The sequence below is a fragment of the Podarcis tiliguerta genome, assembly GCF_965153285.1.
Source record: "Podarcis tiliguerta genome assembly, chromosome: 12".
Lineage (NCBI taxonomy): Eukaryota > Metazoa > Chordata > Lepidosauria > Squamata > Lacertidae > Podarcis > Podarcis tiliguerta.
The window spans coordinates 56,670,004-56,685,551 of record NC_139545.1 but is presented as its reverse complement, the minus strand read 5'-3'; the positions used below and the strand labels follow the sequence as shown (position 1 = coordinate 56,685,551).

The window sequence follows — 15,548 nt, the reverse complement described above, 5'->3', positions numbered from 1 at the left end:
CCCGTTTCCCTCAGGAGAAGAAGCGCGGGCGGGAAACACGGCCGAGGGGAAAGGGAATATCGCTCCGTCCCGCTTTATCGTTCCCCCTTCCTTCGGAGGGGCGCCATTCGTGGGCCCGTTTCCCTCAGGCGCCCGCTGAGGCGAAGCGCGGGCGGGAAACACGGCCGAGGGAGAAGGAACGAGGGAGTAAAGGGAGATGGGAAAGGTTTCTCTCAATATTTTATTCTGTTGCTCTCAAATATTATCTACACATAGTAAATTCCGGCACTCTGCTAGGATGGTTACACAAGCTCAAACCCAAAAATGCAGTTATTTGCAAAGTCTAAATCAGACAGGTCAGGAGGCCGTTTTCTGCCTAACCAGCTACTTGAAACTGCTGATGCTAGCTACAGGTCAGAAGGTCGCTTCCTGCCTAGCCAGAAACTGCTGTCAACTAAAAACCACTAGCAAGATGTTTCCTGCTTTACTTCTGCTTTAGATAAGAAGAGATACGAAGGGAATGCTTAGCTAGCGAACACGTGTACAAGGAGGTGGGAGGGAGTGCTTGGCTTAGCAGAAAGACAGGAATATTTAGCAAGCAATAAAATGTGTTAAGCAAGCAATATTTGCTAGCCGATTGGGGAAGTCTGGGGGTATAAGAAAGTCTGCTGAAGTGTCTTGCTTTACAGCCAGTGTATTTCTAGGAACTAACCAGCAGGCTGTCTCTGAGTACAGACCTTGACTCTGTGCTCAGATCTCAATAAACTCTTTTTCTCCAAAGAAGATTCTGCTTTCCTGGTACTTTTGTTCCCTCCGAGGTCCAGGGGATGGCGTGGCTAATGGATCCCTAGGTAAATAAGGCTTCATTTCTTTGGGGGCTCGCCCGGGATCAGCCCCCTCCCCAAATACGGACCGGAGGGCCAGGCTCAACTAAGGTGAACAGCTCCAATCGGCGTTCGCATTTCCGGTGCACACCCTGCCAGTTTGTAGGGGGAGATTGCCACACCGTCCTGGAGCGGAGACATCTAGTTGAGGGAGAACAAGAGGACAGAACGGCGCCGAGGGGACAGGTCCGCAGCGGAGAAAGGTAAGCCCGAGGGAAAGGGCTAGGGGCCCGAGGGAAAGGGCCAGAGGCCTGATCAGCCTCACCTGGTAGTTGGCAGTAGAGTGCCCGGCAGTAAGAATGCCACCAGGAAAGGAATTGGTAAAGGTTTGGGAAAGGGAATGGGGCAGAGGGAATTGAGTGTTTTGTTGACATGTTGTGTGTCAGATACTCCAGTGACTGAATTGTTGTCAAGTGTGGGTCGGGGCCTAGCGCTCCCCTTGGCCGAGCGATTGCAGGGTTGTGCGTTTTCTGCCAGGGCGACCTCGTGCAGACCACAATCTGTATCGTGTGAACTGTGAAAGAATTTACAGCCCAGTCAGGTGCGGAGTATCTGAAAAGAAAAAAAAAAAAAAAAAAAAAAAAAGGGTCTGGAGCAAGCCAATGTATTCCTCTGGAATGCTTTTTTTAATAACTGGAAAACAGCCACAAAGAGTGATGATTCACATTGAAAAAACAGAGACTCAAAACTTTATGTGAGGTGGACTTGCCAACCCAGAGAACTGCGTGGCTTTGATTTGCAATTAATCAACCCCCTGTGGCAAATCAACCCCCTGTGGCAAAATATATTAAATGTCCACCCAGACCAGATCCCCTATATCTCTACATGGAAGACCAATGTAAAGAAAAGAATCTACCATGGCTAAAGTCTTGCTGTGACAGCAACACACAGAACAGGATTTGTACAGTGAAGCCTCTGGTGTTAGAAGACCCAGAAGATGAGGAGGGGGAGTGATTAAGCCACCACCTTACACTCCACCAACAGCCCCTCCAAACCCCCCCCCCCCCAGGCCAAGATCAAGAAGCACAGGGAGGTGCTGGTGTAGGGGGGAGGAGGACCTGCGAAGGAGGATAGTGAGACGGAAGAAGAGGAAGATGAGGAAGATAACGAAGAGTTTAGGAAGACACTAGATGATATGAATCAAGGAAAGAAAATGTGGACAGAAAGACAGAAAAAGAGACTAAAGGAGTTTGTAAAGCCATTTGAGGAAGAAGTTGGATGTAAGCCCCTTGTTAGTTGAGGCAGCAGAATGCTGCACCCCTGAAAAGAGGAAGAGATGGCAACGTAAGTGGGGACAGGCGGCGAAGAGAGTTATGTCTCACAGATAGTATGAGAAAACCAGGAAGGATCAGGCAACTGGAGAAATGCCCCTTCAGAGGGTTTATGATCCACCAGCCCCTGTCCCAGCTGAACAAGCGAAGGCACCACAGACCTACACGGTCCAGCATATACCCTTTTCAAGTGCAGATGTTTGTAATTGGAGAAATCAGAACCCCTCTTTTGAGGAGAATCCAGCAAAGATCGTAAAATTGTTTGAAGGGATTTTTTTTTAAAAACCTATAATCCCACTTATGATGATGAACAATATCTCCTGGACTCACTACTAATTACAGAAGCATTGCTTGGCCCCTGCATGAGTCAACTAGGGAATAGAGAAGGATCCTTTTATATGGGGCAGGGAACAGCAGCAGGCTTTTCAGGATCTCAAAGTGACAACAAGCCCCAGTGCTTGGCATCCAAACCCCAAGAAGCCTTTTACGCTGTTCATAGATGAAGACCAGGGGGTAGCCAAGGGAGTCTTATGCCAGAAACTGAAAAATTGGCAGCAACCCGTCGCATACTTGTCAGAGAAGCTAACCCCAACAGAACAGAGATTGCCCCCCCCCTGTATGAAAGCGATTGTGGCAGTGGCCACCCTACTCACGAAGGCAGATAAAATTCACGTTTGGACAGGACACCACCTGTGTGACTCCACATGCAGTCCCAGCCTTACTTGACATGAAAGGCACCTATTTCCTATCACAAGCGAAAATGAGGAAGTGCCAGATGCTGTTATTACATTCACGCCTGAAGTTTCAGGTTACCACAGCCCTTAACCTAGCTACCTTATTACAGGTAGGAGAAGGTGAACAAGGGAGCTGCCCACTCAGTCTTACCTGTGCCTGTAACAAAACCCACAAACCAAGTGGTTAATATAATTGGGGCCACAGGTAAATCACAAAAGGCCCCGTTTTTTGCAGTCTGTTACCTGCTGCCTAGGTGGCCAAGTAGTCCAGCACAATTTTTTGTATATACCAGAGTGTCCCATTCCTTTATTGGGCCAAGACTTGTTAACAAAATTACAAGCCCAGATTTCCTTCCAACCAATGGGGGAAGTAATGATGACAACTGGACCAGCAGGAGAGTTTTCTTTAGAAATGCCCCTGAGAGACCATTGGTGCTTGATGATGGTAAAAGAAGAGGAGGGAATCCTCCCTGTTAGCCTGCCTCATGATGTTGACCCTGGACTATGGGCGAAAGATAAAAACCAATACCCCATCCCACGACAGGCAGCTGAAGGAGTGTGGGTGCATTTGAAGCGATTGCTTCAACATGGAATCTTGAAACAATGCCAATCACAGTGAAACACCCCACTGTTGCCAGTGAAGAAGGAAGATGGTGGGTACCGCATATAGGCCCCAAAGTTCTGGAAAAGAGGAAAGGATGAACAGGACTTTGAAAAAAAACCATTGACCCAAGAAACAGGGTCTAATTGGGTGTCCATGTTGCCCTTGGCTTTGCTTAGAGTCTGTAGCCTCCCATTGAAACGTATTCACTTGTCACCCTTTTGAAGTGATGTTTGGGAGACCGGTTCCTTATGTGTGCATGCTTTCACCTATCCCTGCTCAAGATGTGGAATTGAACAATTATGTACAGTCTCTCTCTCGAGATTTTCTCTCTCAACCCAGGCCCGAACTTCTTGCATGACCAGTTTGAGCCAGGTGACGAGGTGTGGATGAGACTGGTCCCAGGCACCACTGCCGCCGTGCTGGAAGGGCCCATCTGCTCTCCACACCCACAGCTGTGAAGGTCGCTGGCACCACCCCTTGGGTCCACCACATAAGAAAGCTGCTTCAGATTGGACTGTGTCTCAGCATCCTGAAGATCCCCTCCAGTGACGACCGCCTTGCTGATATCTCTACGCACGGTGAAGAATTGGATGGGAGGGGCGCCCGCAGGCAGCGCCCCCAACGTAGACATTTGTTCTCCAGCCAATTTAGAGGCACCACCGGGACTTTTGATATTGGTACCAGAACTCACTCCAGACGATGTGGAACCACGTTACACCCTTGATGAACAGCAGTGGACCAGCCAAGAAGGAGCAACGCTCCAGGAAGGACCGGACAGCCGTGTTTTTGTGCCCCAACATCTGGCCAGCACAATTGTAAAGAATTACCACGAGTCCACCCATTTGGGAGGCCCAGCTGCTAAGGCGCACCTTGGGAGAATATTCTACCTCAACTAACTGCTGCTATAACTAACTGCTGCTATATCCCAAAATGTGCCCTGTGCGCCAACCAAGAGACTGAGAACTATCACCCTTTGAACTTCTATATGGCAGGCCAACCCCTTTCGTCCGAGGCATCCCCGCCGGTTTGGGCAGATGGGAGATCACATCACCCAAGAACAAGTGCAATCCCTGTGTTTGTTGTGTGTGTTTGCTTTCTTTCCAGGTATTCCCTCAAGCGTACACCTGCAGTCCCGTGGCAGTCTCGCTGAACCGGTTCACCAGTCCCTCTGAGTGACAGCGTTTGGCGACCCCCTCATCCCTAACTGCAGTGAAAGTAGTCGAGGTGATCCCCTGGGTACATCACACGCATCTGAAGAAGGGTGTCTGGACTTGCAAAAGAAATCCCGCTGACCCTCTGAAGTTGATCATCACCTTGTGTCTGACGCTACCAGGAAAAAGCGTTAGGCCACGGGCAACGAGATCCTGCGACTAATCATCACAAGGACAGTTACAAAGACTTTCTCTTTTCTCTCTTATTTTCTTTATTGACTTGCTCTATGTCTTATTGCCCTGACCCTACCGAACCATACCAACCCTATTGGCCTGCTGGCCTCTGCTACGACTGGTTCGTCTTGCCGGTGGTAAGAGATGGCGTGCTCCATGGCTATTGGAAACTGGGATTTGATGAGATTACCGTCTTAAAACACCCCACTGCCCCGTTGTGGCTCCTCTCCCACACCACTGACCAGCATGCGTGGACAGTGCTCTTACGGGAAGCTGTAGAGACGATCGAAATCTATCTAGTTCTGTACCGCTCTTGCTGTTGTGGGAGGGTAGTCAACTGTTATCTGGAAGGTAGAGCACTGTACCAACCTCATTTGATAGACCAGGTCCTACTCTTAACCCAGGTGATAGATGGGAGCCTGAGCCAGGTGTGCATTGAAATTACTAAACAAGTGCCAGTAAGAATTGCCACCCCAGAATTTCAGCTTCCATATGCTCTGGTCACTAGGGAGGCAGCACGAGAGTTCAATCCACCCAACAGGGCTAATAGAAAAATTGACCCACATAGTGGGAGCATCAGCTCACCGGTGGGCTCTCATCCTTGAGGCTCAACAGGTAGTCGGGCACAAATATCAGTGGGCTCTTCAACAATGAGCACACCCCCTGAATATTGGTGGGAGGAACCATGGAGATATTGGGTTTGGTGGGTAGGAGTGATATGTACCGCCCTTGTCATATGGATGCTCTCGTATTTCTGTTGGCATGAACGGTATCGTATTTGTGGGGAGAATAGGCCCAATAATGCTTCTATTGCTTTTCTGCTTCTGTATACCCTGCTTAATGCAATGCCTGCAACATATGATGAAAAAGATGATGTCTCGCATGATGGGACCTCGCGTGATTGCTGTAATGAGAGAATATAGACCCCTACCCCAGAACGAATCTAAGTAATAGATTGTTCAAAAGAAGAGGACGGAGTAAAGGGAGATGGGAAAGGTTTCTCTCAATATTTTATTCTGTTGCTCTCAAATATTATCTACACATAGTAAATTCCGGCACTCTGCTAGGATGGTTACACAAGCTCAAACCCAAAAATGCAGTTATTTGCAAAGTCTAAATCAGACAGGTCAGGAGGCCGTTTTCTGCCTAACCAGCTACTTGAAACTGCTGATGCTAGCTACAGGTCAGAAGGTCGCTTCCTGCCTAGCCAGAAACTGCTGTCAACTAAAAACCACTAGCAAGATGTTTCCTGCTTTACTTCTGCTTTAGATAAGAAGAGATACGAAGGGAATGCTTAGCTAGCGAACACGTGTACAAGGAGGTGGGAGGGAGTGCTTGGCTTAGCAGAAAGACAGGAATATTTAGCAAGCAATAAAATGTGTTAAGCAAGCAATATTTGCTAGCCGATTGGGGAAGTCTGGGGGTATAAGAAAGTCTGCTGAAGTGTCTTGCTTTACAGCCAGTGTATTTCTAGGAACTAACCAGCAGGCTGTCTCTGAGTACAGACCTTGACTCTGTGCTCAGATCTCAATAAACTCTTTTTCTCCAAAGAAGATTCTGCTTTCCTGGTACTTTTGTTCCCTCCGAGGTCCAGGGGATGGCGTGGCTAATGGATCCCTAGGTAAATAAGGCTTCAGGAAAAGGGACTATCGCTCCGTCCCGCTTTATCGTTCCTTCCTTCTGAGGGGCGGATGGTCTGAGGGGCGCCATTCGCGGGCCCGTTTCCCTCAGGCGCCCGCTGAGGAGAAGCGCGGGCGGGAAACATGGCCGGGCGAGGAGGAACGCGTCGCCGGGAGTCTGAGGGGGGGCCCTCGGGGGCCGCCGACCGGGCGCTTCCCGGAGGAAGGCCCGAAGCGGCGGAGGAAAGGCGAAAAGGCTCGAGGGGCGTGGAGAAAGGGGGCTATGTGTATCCCGCCCCCCCCACGTCGCCCAATATGCACAAAACACACAATAAACACAACACACGGCGGGTGTGTGTGTGGAGATCCCTTCACGGTCGCCTCGGTGTGAGGGGACGGAGGAGGCCTCGGCGCCGCACGGCCCTCTATCGGCTCCCTCGCTCGGAGCGGTTTCCCGCCACCAGGGCCGGATTTACGTACAAGCTCAACAAGCTATAGCTTCGGGCCCGACTCTCTTGGGGGCCACGCAAAAATTACAGGAACAAAAAACCGGGTGTACATTTCCAAAATAGAAGATAATAAAATAAAACCTAACAAAAAGCGTTGTGTAGGCTTCTATGATGTAAGTCAGAGGCCCCACCTGCTAGCCTGCTCCCTAAAATATCACTGGTTTGCTCCTCTCTATATATAGGGTGCCTACATTCTGCATGTGCAAATGACTTGAGATACCTATTGTTAAGTTGTGGGTTGACATAGCAGACGACACAGCGATTTCTCCAAAGCAGCTCTTTAATAATAATAATAATAATAATAATAATAATAATAATAATAAATCTTTATTGTCATTGCCCCCTTTGGGGACAACAAATCACTTGACTGCTCCATAAAAACACTAATTTAAACAATACAGTATGATACAGCAAGGGAGATTAGTTGACTTTCAAAGTCCGGGCTTCCTATTCAGGACCGAGATCGCTCTGGAGAAGAAGCTGTTCTTAAGACGGCTCGTTCTTGTCTTCATCGTCCTGTATCTCTGTCCCGACAGCAAAAGCTCAAAGAGACTTTGTAAGCTGGAACAGAACTAAATTGAGGAGCTCAGTCAGCCTGCTTATATAGAGCTACAGAACAACTGTAACTGTTGCAATGTTCTAAAACTATCCAATCACTGAACATCACTTTTCGATCCTTCATTTGCATACAAAACTATCCAATCACTAAACGTCACTTTTCAATCCTTCATTTGCATAACTATCTACAGTATCCCCCTGCTGGCCCAGGATGAGAACTTCAGTACATAACACCTATGAGGTCCATAAATTAGCATATAGCATATATTCGACATAAAAAACAGCGACAATTTGTTGTTGGCAAAGGACATAGAAAGGGCCCCATTACCTTGGAAAGGGAGCTGGGGCTTCCTTTTACCTGTCCTTTGCCTACTTCCTATGGGCACAAATACCTGAACTGTCCAAAGGTGTGTCTCCAGCATATGGCAAAAGCCGGACAAGGATGATGCTAGGCAGACTTCTCTGGGGAGTTCCACAATTTAGGGGCTGCCATAGAGGAAGCCCTCTGCCACCCAAGCTATCATTCCTCATTCTTCTGGGGGTGGAAAAACTACAAACCACCCTTTGGCCAATCTCAGCAGAGTCTCCAGATATTTCCATGGAAATATGGAACTTGTTGATCACGGAAAATATAACCTACAATATAAAATTTCCCAAAAGTTTAGGAGAACCAGAACATTTGTACCGTATGGTTGGACTTTTTCAGTCCAGCTAACCTCCAGAACTCTTTGGCACTGCCAATAAGTGAAGTTGTTAGGCGTCTCGCGTCTTCCAGTTTTGTTGGCAAATTAAGAGAATGGATATGTGCCCCTCTGTCATTTCTGATATTTTTATTATATTTTTATGCTTGTCGTCCTTGTTTGTGTTCATACATTACGTGCGATGGAATAAAACAAAACCAATTTCACATTTTATAAATTGTAATCAAAGTTTGGTGGCAATGGTGAATCATGGAACCCATCTTGAATAAGCAAAATACACTTGCAAACATTTTACACTGTTTCTTCTCATCATAAGAAAGGGAAAAGAGCATTAACTAATGGAAGCCCTGTCTTCAGCCTTCTTTTCTAGCTTTTTGAGACTGCATCAATATTGCCAACACACACTGTCAGGGAACTGCCATCAGTGTCCGAGGGAGAGAGCAAGCTCCGAAGGGATCCCAGAGAGCGTCCCGGGAGTGGGAGAGGCAGCCCGTCTTCTGGGGAAGAGAATCAGCGTAGCTCCAGTGGAGAAGGGGGGGATATGGGGGAATCGGCAAGGCGATCCCATGACTCCTTGCCGGGGACCAGCGGGGAGAGAAGGGGTCCTCCGCTGCCCACGCCCTCCTTGCGCAGAAGGCTTCCGCGCAGGGAGAGCAGGCGAAGACTTGGCGTCAAAGAACTTCTTTGCTGGAAGAAGTTTAAGAAACGCCCACTGACGGATTCTGCCAGCGATTGAGACAGTCACGGGCGAGTGGCTGCCTGGACAGAAAGGGTTCACTCAGGCAACCCAGCCAGACGTTAGGACAAGCTTACGCACAAGGAACCATTACACACACCTATGCCACTTTTTCCAGCTCTGATAGCTTGGCAACTTATGTATTTTAAAGCCTTTTAGGATTCTAAATTCTCTGTCCACTGTCCCAGTGTTTCTCAAATTGTATGACTCAAAGTACGTTTCCAAAAGTATGACTGGCACCACCGTACTTGCCCACTGCTTTCCTTTGCCATGCTGCAGTCTTCTTGTTGCAAAAATAAACATGGTTGGAAGAAAAGAGAAAGTCAGAAAAGGAGGAAAGGGAGGTTTCCTTCCTCTACAGGGCCAGAGCAGGTGTTGGAGAAAATTAGAGAAATTAAAGGTTAATTTAACAACAGTACAGTGGTACCTCGCAAGACGAATGCCTCGGAAGACGAAAAACTCGCAAGACGAAAGAGTTTTTCGTTTTCTGAGGTGCTTCGCAAGACGGATTTCCCTATGGGCTTGCTTCGCAAGACGAAACGTCTTGCGCCTTTTATTTTAAACCGCCAATGCATTCCTATGGGAAACCGTCAATACACATTGGTGCTTCGCAAGACGAAAAAACTTGCAGAACGAAAAAATTTGCAGAACGAATTAATTTCGTCTTGCGAGGCACCACTGTAGTAATAATTAGAAAGGAAGAATGTGAGAAAAGTAGTATAGGAGGAAGAAGTTAATATAAAAGCAGTTGATGAGGAATTACAGTGGATGCTCAGGTTGTGAACCTGATCCATGCAGGAGGCACGTTTCGCAACTCGCAGCGTTCGCAACCCACAGCGCTGTGTCTGCGCGGGTTGCGATTCAGCGCTTCTGTGCATAGCGCAATTTAGCGCTTCTGCGCATGCATGAGCGCTGAACCCCGGAAGTAACCCGTTCCGGTACTTCCGGGTTCGTCGTGGTGTGCAACCCGAAAATGCGCAACCTGAAGCGTCTGTAACCCAAGGTATGACTGTAATAGAAACAGTTTGTGGAGGAGTACAGTACAAGTTAAAGCGTGAAAGGAGAAGGGGGGAAGAAATTATAGGAGATGAGTAAAAATATTGACAGGGGCATGTATGCGCGTGCAAAACATATAATATCAAACTTAGAATCTCTCAGCTTAGAATATCTCCATCAATTTGGCCTAAAATGGGGAGGCCGCTCTGAGCCCGTCTTCGGCCGGGATATAAATAAAATTATTATTATTATTATTATTATTATTATTATTATTATTATTATTATACTGCCAGAAGCAGTATCTGTACTTAGGGTTTCATAGCGCAGGTTTCTTCAAGGCAATCATTGTTGTATCTGAAAATTTTCTAGTGTGGGTTTAGATATCCAGTGATGAAAATGATGTCGCTAATTGCCACCTGATTAGGATGGGCTCTGCGTCCACAAACCACCGTTTGTTACTGGCTTTGTCCCTGCACTGCCATTTCGCGACTGGTGGGCCTCCGTAATTTTCATGCCTCTCCAGTGGGCTCGGGGGGGGGGGGGTCGATGGTTTGAGAATCCCTCCTCTCTACCCCACTTTCTTTTTTTGAATACAGTGGTGCCCCGCAAGACGAATGCCTCGCAAGACGGAAAACCCGCTAGATGAAAGGGTTTTCCGTTTTTCAATGCGCTTCGCAGGACGAATTTCTCTATGGGCTTGCTTTGCAAGACGAAAATGTCTTGCGATTCTTGAGATTTTTTTCCGCTCCCCGCCCCCTTTTTCTAAGGCGCTAAGCTGCTAATAGCCTTTTAGCAGCTAATCCGCTAATCCCTTAAGCCTTTAATAGCCGCTAATAGCTGCTAAACCGCTAATAGCGCTAATCCGCTAATAGGGTTGCTTCGCAAGACGAAAAAACCGCTAGACGAAGAGACTCGCGGAACGAATTAATTTCATCTTGCGAGGCACCACTGTAATTTTTATTAAGAATTTCAGCATAACAATTTATCAAAGACATATCATCCTCATTCCCCCCCCTAATTTTTGCTCCCCAATAAAAACTCACCCTCCCACCCCCACCCTGACTTCCTTCAGCTCCTCTCTCTGGTTTTTCAGCACATGTTATTCTCTGCATATTATAAAATTGTAAAGATCCTTAAATTATCTGCCTATATGTTACCAATAATAAATTTGTGTTTGTTTATTCGAAACAATAGTGAAATTAAAAAATTAAAAAGTGTAGTGAAATTTAAAAAAAATTGGGAAATGATATACACTGAATTGAAGAAAATGTTCCAATTAACATTTGTAAAAAAAACCTGAAGCATTTTTGTTAGGGATTGTAGGAAAAGACCTGCCAAGGAAATTGAAGAATATATTCATGTATGCGACAACGGCGGCAAGAGTCTTAATAGCACAAGGATGGAAGAACGAAGAAATCCCAACAAAAGAACTGTTGCAAGGGAAATGGATGAACTACCGGTATATTGAACTGGCAAAATTGATGCACAAACTACATGATAAAGACAACTGTGACTTTAAAGAAGAATGGGAACCTTTTACAAAGTACTGTATTTTTTGCTCTATAAGAGTCACTTTTTCCCTCCTAAAAAGTAAGGGTGTGCGTCTTATGGAGCGAATGCAGGCTGCGCAGCTATCCCAGAAGCCAGAACAGCAAGAGGGATTGCTGCTTTCACTGTGCAGAGATCCCTCTTGCTGTTCTGGCTTCTGAGATTCAGAATATTTCTTTTCTTGTTTTCCTCCTCCAAAAACTAGGTGCGTCTTGTGGTCTGGTGCATCTTATACAGCGAAAATACGGTACTTAAAGAAACAACAAAATGAATTGTCCAGAGGAGGGCAACCAAAATGGTCCAAGGCCTGGAAACGATGCCTTATGAGGAACGGCTAAGGGAGCTGGGCATGTTTAGCCTGGAGAAGAGGAGGTTAAGGGGTGATATGATAGCCATGTTCAAATATATAAAAGGATGTCACCTAGAGGAGGGAGAAAGGTTGTTTTCTGCTGCTCCAGAGAAGCGGACACGGAGCAATGGATCCCAACTACAAGAAAGAAGATTCCACCTAAACATTAGGAAGAACTTCCTGACAGTAAGAGCTGTTCGACAGTGGAATTTGCTGCCAAGGAGTGTGGTGGAGTCTCCTTCTTTGGAGGTCTTTAAGCAGAGGCTTGACAACCATATCTCAGGAGTGCTCTGATGGTGTTTCCTGCTTGGCAGGGGGTTGGACTCGATGGCCCTTGTGATCTCTTCCAACTCTATGATTCTATTCTATGATTCTATCCTCTCTCCCCCACTTTCAGTGCAGTCACAGAACTCTAGCTAACAATCAGCCTTTCCCTGAATGCTCCCCTCTTATTCTCTCCAGCCAGATGCCATCTTCAGTCACACCAGATCTTCAGCCTCTTTTGATTTAAATAGCAAGAGGCTCCTGTCCCAATTTGTGCTCCCATAGCAAGACACCAGTTCCATGGCACATTCAGTGGTCAAGATCTGGGTTATCCTCTCAGCCACGTCCCCGTTGATGGCGAGGGACCGGAAGTGGTCAAAGTCGTGCCTGCCCAGTTTCCGCAGGCGCCGGGCAGCTGACCGGTAGCACTTCCACGGCTGGGGTTCGAGGAGCAAGTAGGCGCATTTAGACGCAAGGTAAGACAAGAACGTCACCAGGCCACGGTCTCCATGATTGAGGTGGATCCACATGGTTACGGACATACAGAAGGCGATGTCAAAGGTGGAGCGGCCAAAGTTCCCCAGGTAGGAGCTCAACACCGTCTCCCTTGCGTCGGGGTCCATGATGTCGAGGGCGACGTAGGAAACAGAGGCAGGGAAGGGGTTCTGTTGCCTGGCTCTCTCGATCAGCCCAGCGTCAATGTCGCAGCAGAGAAGGCGAAGTTCATTCAGGTGCTCCTGGCAGGCTTGGGTCTCCTGAAGCCCCAAGAGGTGCCTGTACAGGGCGACGCTGAGCTCCCCCGAATTGCACCCCACATCCAGCCCCAAAAGGGGTTTCGCACGTGGGTTAGGGAACAGCTGGCTCAGCAACGCGCTGGGCAAGAGCTGGATGCGTCCCTCCGGTGGGTGGAAGCGAGAGTAATCGGGGAAGTTCCCGTATGGCGCTGCTCCGCCCGGGAGCTGGGCATCCCCAAGCGCTTTACAGTGCTCACTCGTGGGCACCGCCATCTTGAGACAAACGAGGCCTAACACCCAATCTTCTGCATGTTTCACAAAGAGCAAAAACTGGTTGCGCAGACCTGGAACAAAAGGCGAGAAAATTATATGCAAGGACTGGAACTCTTTTGCTTTATTCATGGGATTTGCTGTCCTGCTGTATTTAGGAAATTGCCTTCTGTCTACTCAGTTTACCTAGCTCAGTATATGTCATCATCATCAAAAATTTATACCCCGCCCATCTGGTTGGGTTTCCCCAGCCACTCTGGGCGGCATCCAACAAAATACTAAAATACAATAATTCATCAGATATTAAAAGCTTCCCTAAACAGGGCTGCCTTCAGATGTCTTCTAAAACTCTGGAAGTTGTTTTTCTTTTTGACATCTGGTAGGAGGGCGTTCCACAGGGCGGGTGCCACTACCGAGAAGGCCCTCTGCCTGGTTCCCTGTAACTTGGCTTCTCGCAGCGAGGGAACCGCCAGAAGGCCCTTGGCGCTGGACCTCATACCTTCCAACATTTCTCTGATGAAAATAGAGATGTCCTATTCAATAATAATAAACCCTTAAAGCCCTAAACGACCTCGGCCTAGTATACCTGAAGGCACGTCTCCACCCCATCATTCAGCCTGGACATTGAGGTCCAGCTCTAAGGGCCTTCTGGCAGTTCCCTCCCTGCAAGAAGCAAGGTTACAGGGAACCAGGCAGAGGGCCTTCTCAGTGGTGACACCCGCCCTGTGGAACACCCTCCCATCAGATGTCAAGGAAATAAACAACTACCAGACTTTTAGAAGACATTTGAAGGCAGCCCTGTTTAGGGAATGTGTTAATGTTCTATTATTGTGCTTTTAATTCTGTTGGGAGCCACCCAGAGTGGCTGGGGAAACCCAGCCAGATGGGCGGGGTATAGATAATAAATGATTATTATTGTTATTATTATTATTACAATGGATAATGAACGTGATCCATGCGAGATGCATATTTGCAACCCGCAGTGGTGCATCTGTGCACACGTGGGTTGCGATTTGGAGCTTCTGCGCATGTGCAAAGCTTGATTTAACGCAATCGCCAAAACCCGGAAGTAACCTGTTCCGGTACTTCCAGTTTTCAGCGGTCCGTAATCCAAAAAAAATGCAACCTGAAGTGTCTGTAACCCGAGGTATGACTGTACAGTGGTACCTCGGGTTACAGACACTTCAGGTTACATACGCTTCAGGTTACAGACTCCGCTAACCCAGAAATAGTGCTTCAGGTTAAGAACTTTGCTTCAGGATGAGAACAGAAATCGTGCAGCAGCGGCACAGCAGCAGCAGGAGGCCCCATTAGCTAAAGTGGTGCTTCAGGCTGAGAACTGTTTCAGGTTCAGTACGGACCTCCGGGACGAAGTAAGTACTTAACCCGAGGTACCACTGTATTATTAATATCTGATTGGGTTGCCCCAGCCATTCTGCGCGGCTTCCAACATGTATAAACTCTTAATAAACCCTTAAACATTTAAATAAACTTCCCTATACAGGGCTGCCTTCGGGTGTCTTCTAAAGGTTGTGTAGTTACTCATTTCATTCTAATTGCACTTTCTTAGTCCTGCGATTGTCATAATTTCAAACTGCTTTCAGTATTGCGTTTGACTCTTGTGACCCCGCCAGTGGAAAACCCTTAGCGTGCACCGAGAGTGCAATAACGATGCCAATAGTCTGACAGTGGGAGAGTGCCTTTTGAGCTGGAAGCTGCAGTTCTTGCAGAATGCTGCAGCATCATAATCAAGCTGTCTATAAATTTCATTAACTACTACTACTACTACTAATAAATTTTATTTATATCCCGCCCTCCCCAGCTGAAGCCGGGCTCAGGGTGGCTAACAACAATAAAACAGTACAAAAGTACAGCACAAACAACACTCTAAAACCATTCATTATAAAATTAATTAATTAACTAAGTAAATAATGGCACCACCGTGACTGAAATTGGATTGTCTTGTTGTGGGGAGGGAGTGAGGTTGAGAAAGAAAGGGTCTTGTTTTTTATGGACTAAAGTTCCCTCCCCCCCCCCAATAAACATTGGATGATGGCATCCATTCCAAAAAAACAAAACAACAAACAAACAAACAAAACAACAAGGACTGAATCCCAGCCCTGTTCCCTCCGCTCCTACCTGCCTGGGATGTGCGAAGCGAGGCAGGCGCTGCTGACCCACAACTGCCCCCTTCCTCCCTTTCACCCCGCTACCAAAACCTCCCCCCGGCCCCCAGTAACGTCTGAAACGAACCAGGACGCGTGTACTCCTCGAAAGCCTGAGTCTACCCGGAGTTCGGTATCCCTCTTCACGTTTCCCCCCTCCCCAGTCTCACCTTTCGTAAGTCTATGGTTTGCCGCTGGGTCACGTGCTCCGCGTCCCGGAAGCGCGTCCTTAGTTCTCTTTC

At 47.6% G+C, this 15,548-nt stretch overlaps 1 protein-coding gene and 1 long non-coding RNA gene across 3 annotated transcripts in view; both read right to left on the bottom strand.

Moving 5' to 3' along the window:
• LOC310661168 overlaps window positions 1-15,548 on the bottom strand; it is a 213,560-nt gene that overhangs the window by 22,508 nt on the left and 175,504 nt on the right. The window lies entirely within an intron of this gene.
• BCDIN3D (BCDIN3 domain containing RNA methyltransferase) lies at window positions 11,262-15,541 on the bottom strand. 2 transcript variants are annotated; one of them, XR_014503684.1, is made up of 3 exons: window positions 15,395-15,541; window positions 12,225-13,215; window positions 11,262-11,522 (listed from the first exon to the last, which is right to left on the bottom strand). XR_014503684.1 is itself a non-coding variant. In XM_083406778.1 (2 exons), the coding sequence occupies exon 2, from the start codon at window positions 13,142-13,144 to the stop codon at window positions 12,353-12,355; it is 792 nt and encodes a 263-aa protein (XP_083262904.1). In that variant the 5' UTR covers window positions 13,145-13,215; window positions 15,281-15,368; the 3' UTR covers window positions 12,256-12,352. The 2 variants fall into 2 exon arrangements, 1 of the variants encoding a protein (XP_083262904.1); XM_083406778.1 differs by lacking the exons at window positions 11,262-11,522; window positions 15,395-15,541 and adding an exon at window positions 15,281-15,368 and having other exon boundaries at window positions 12,256-13,215.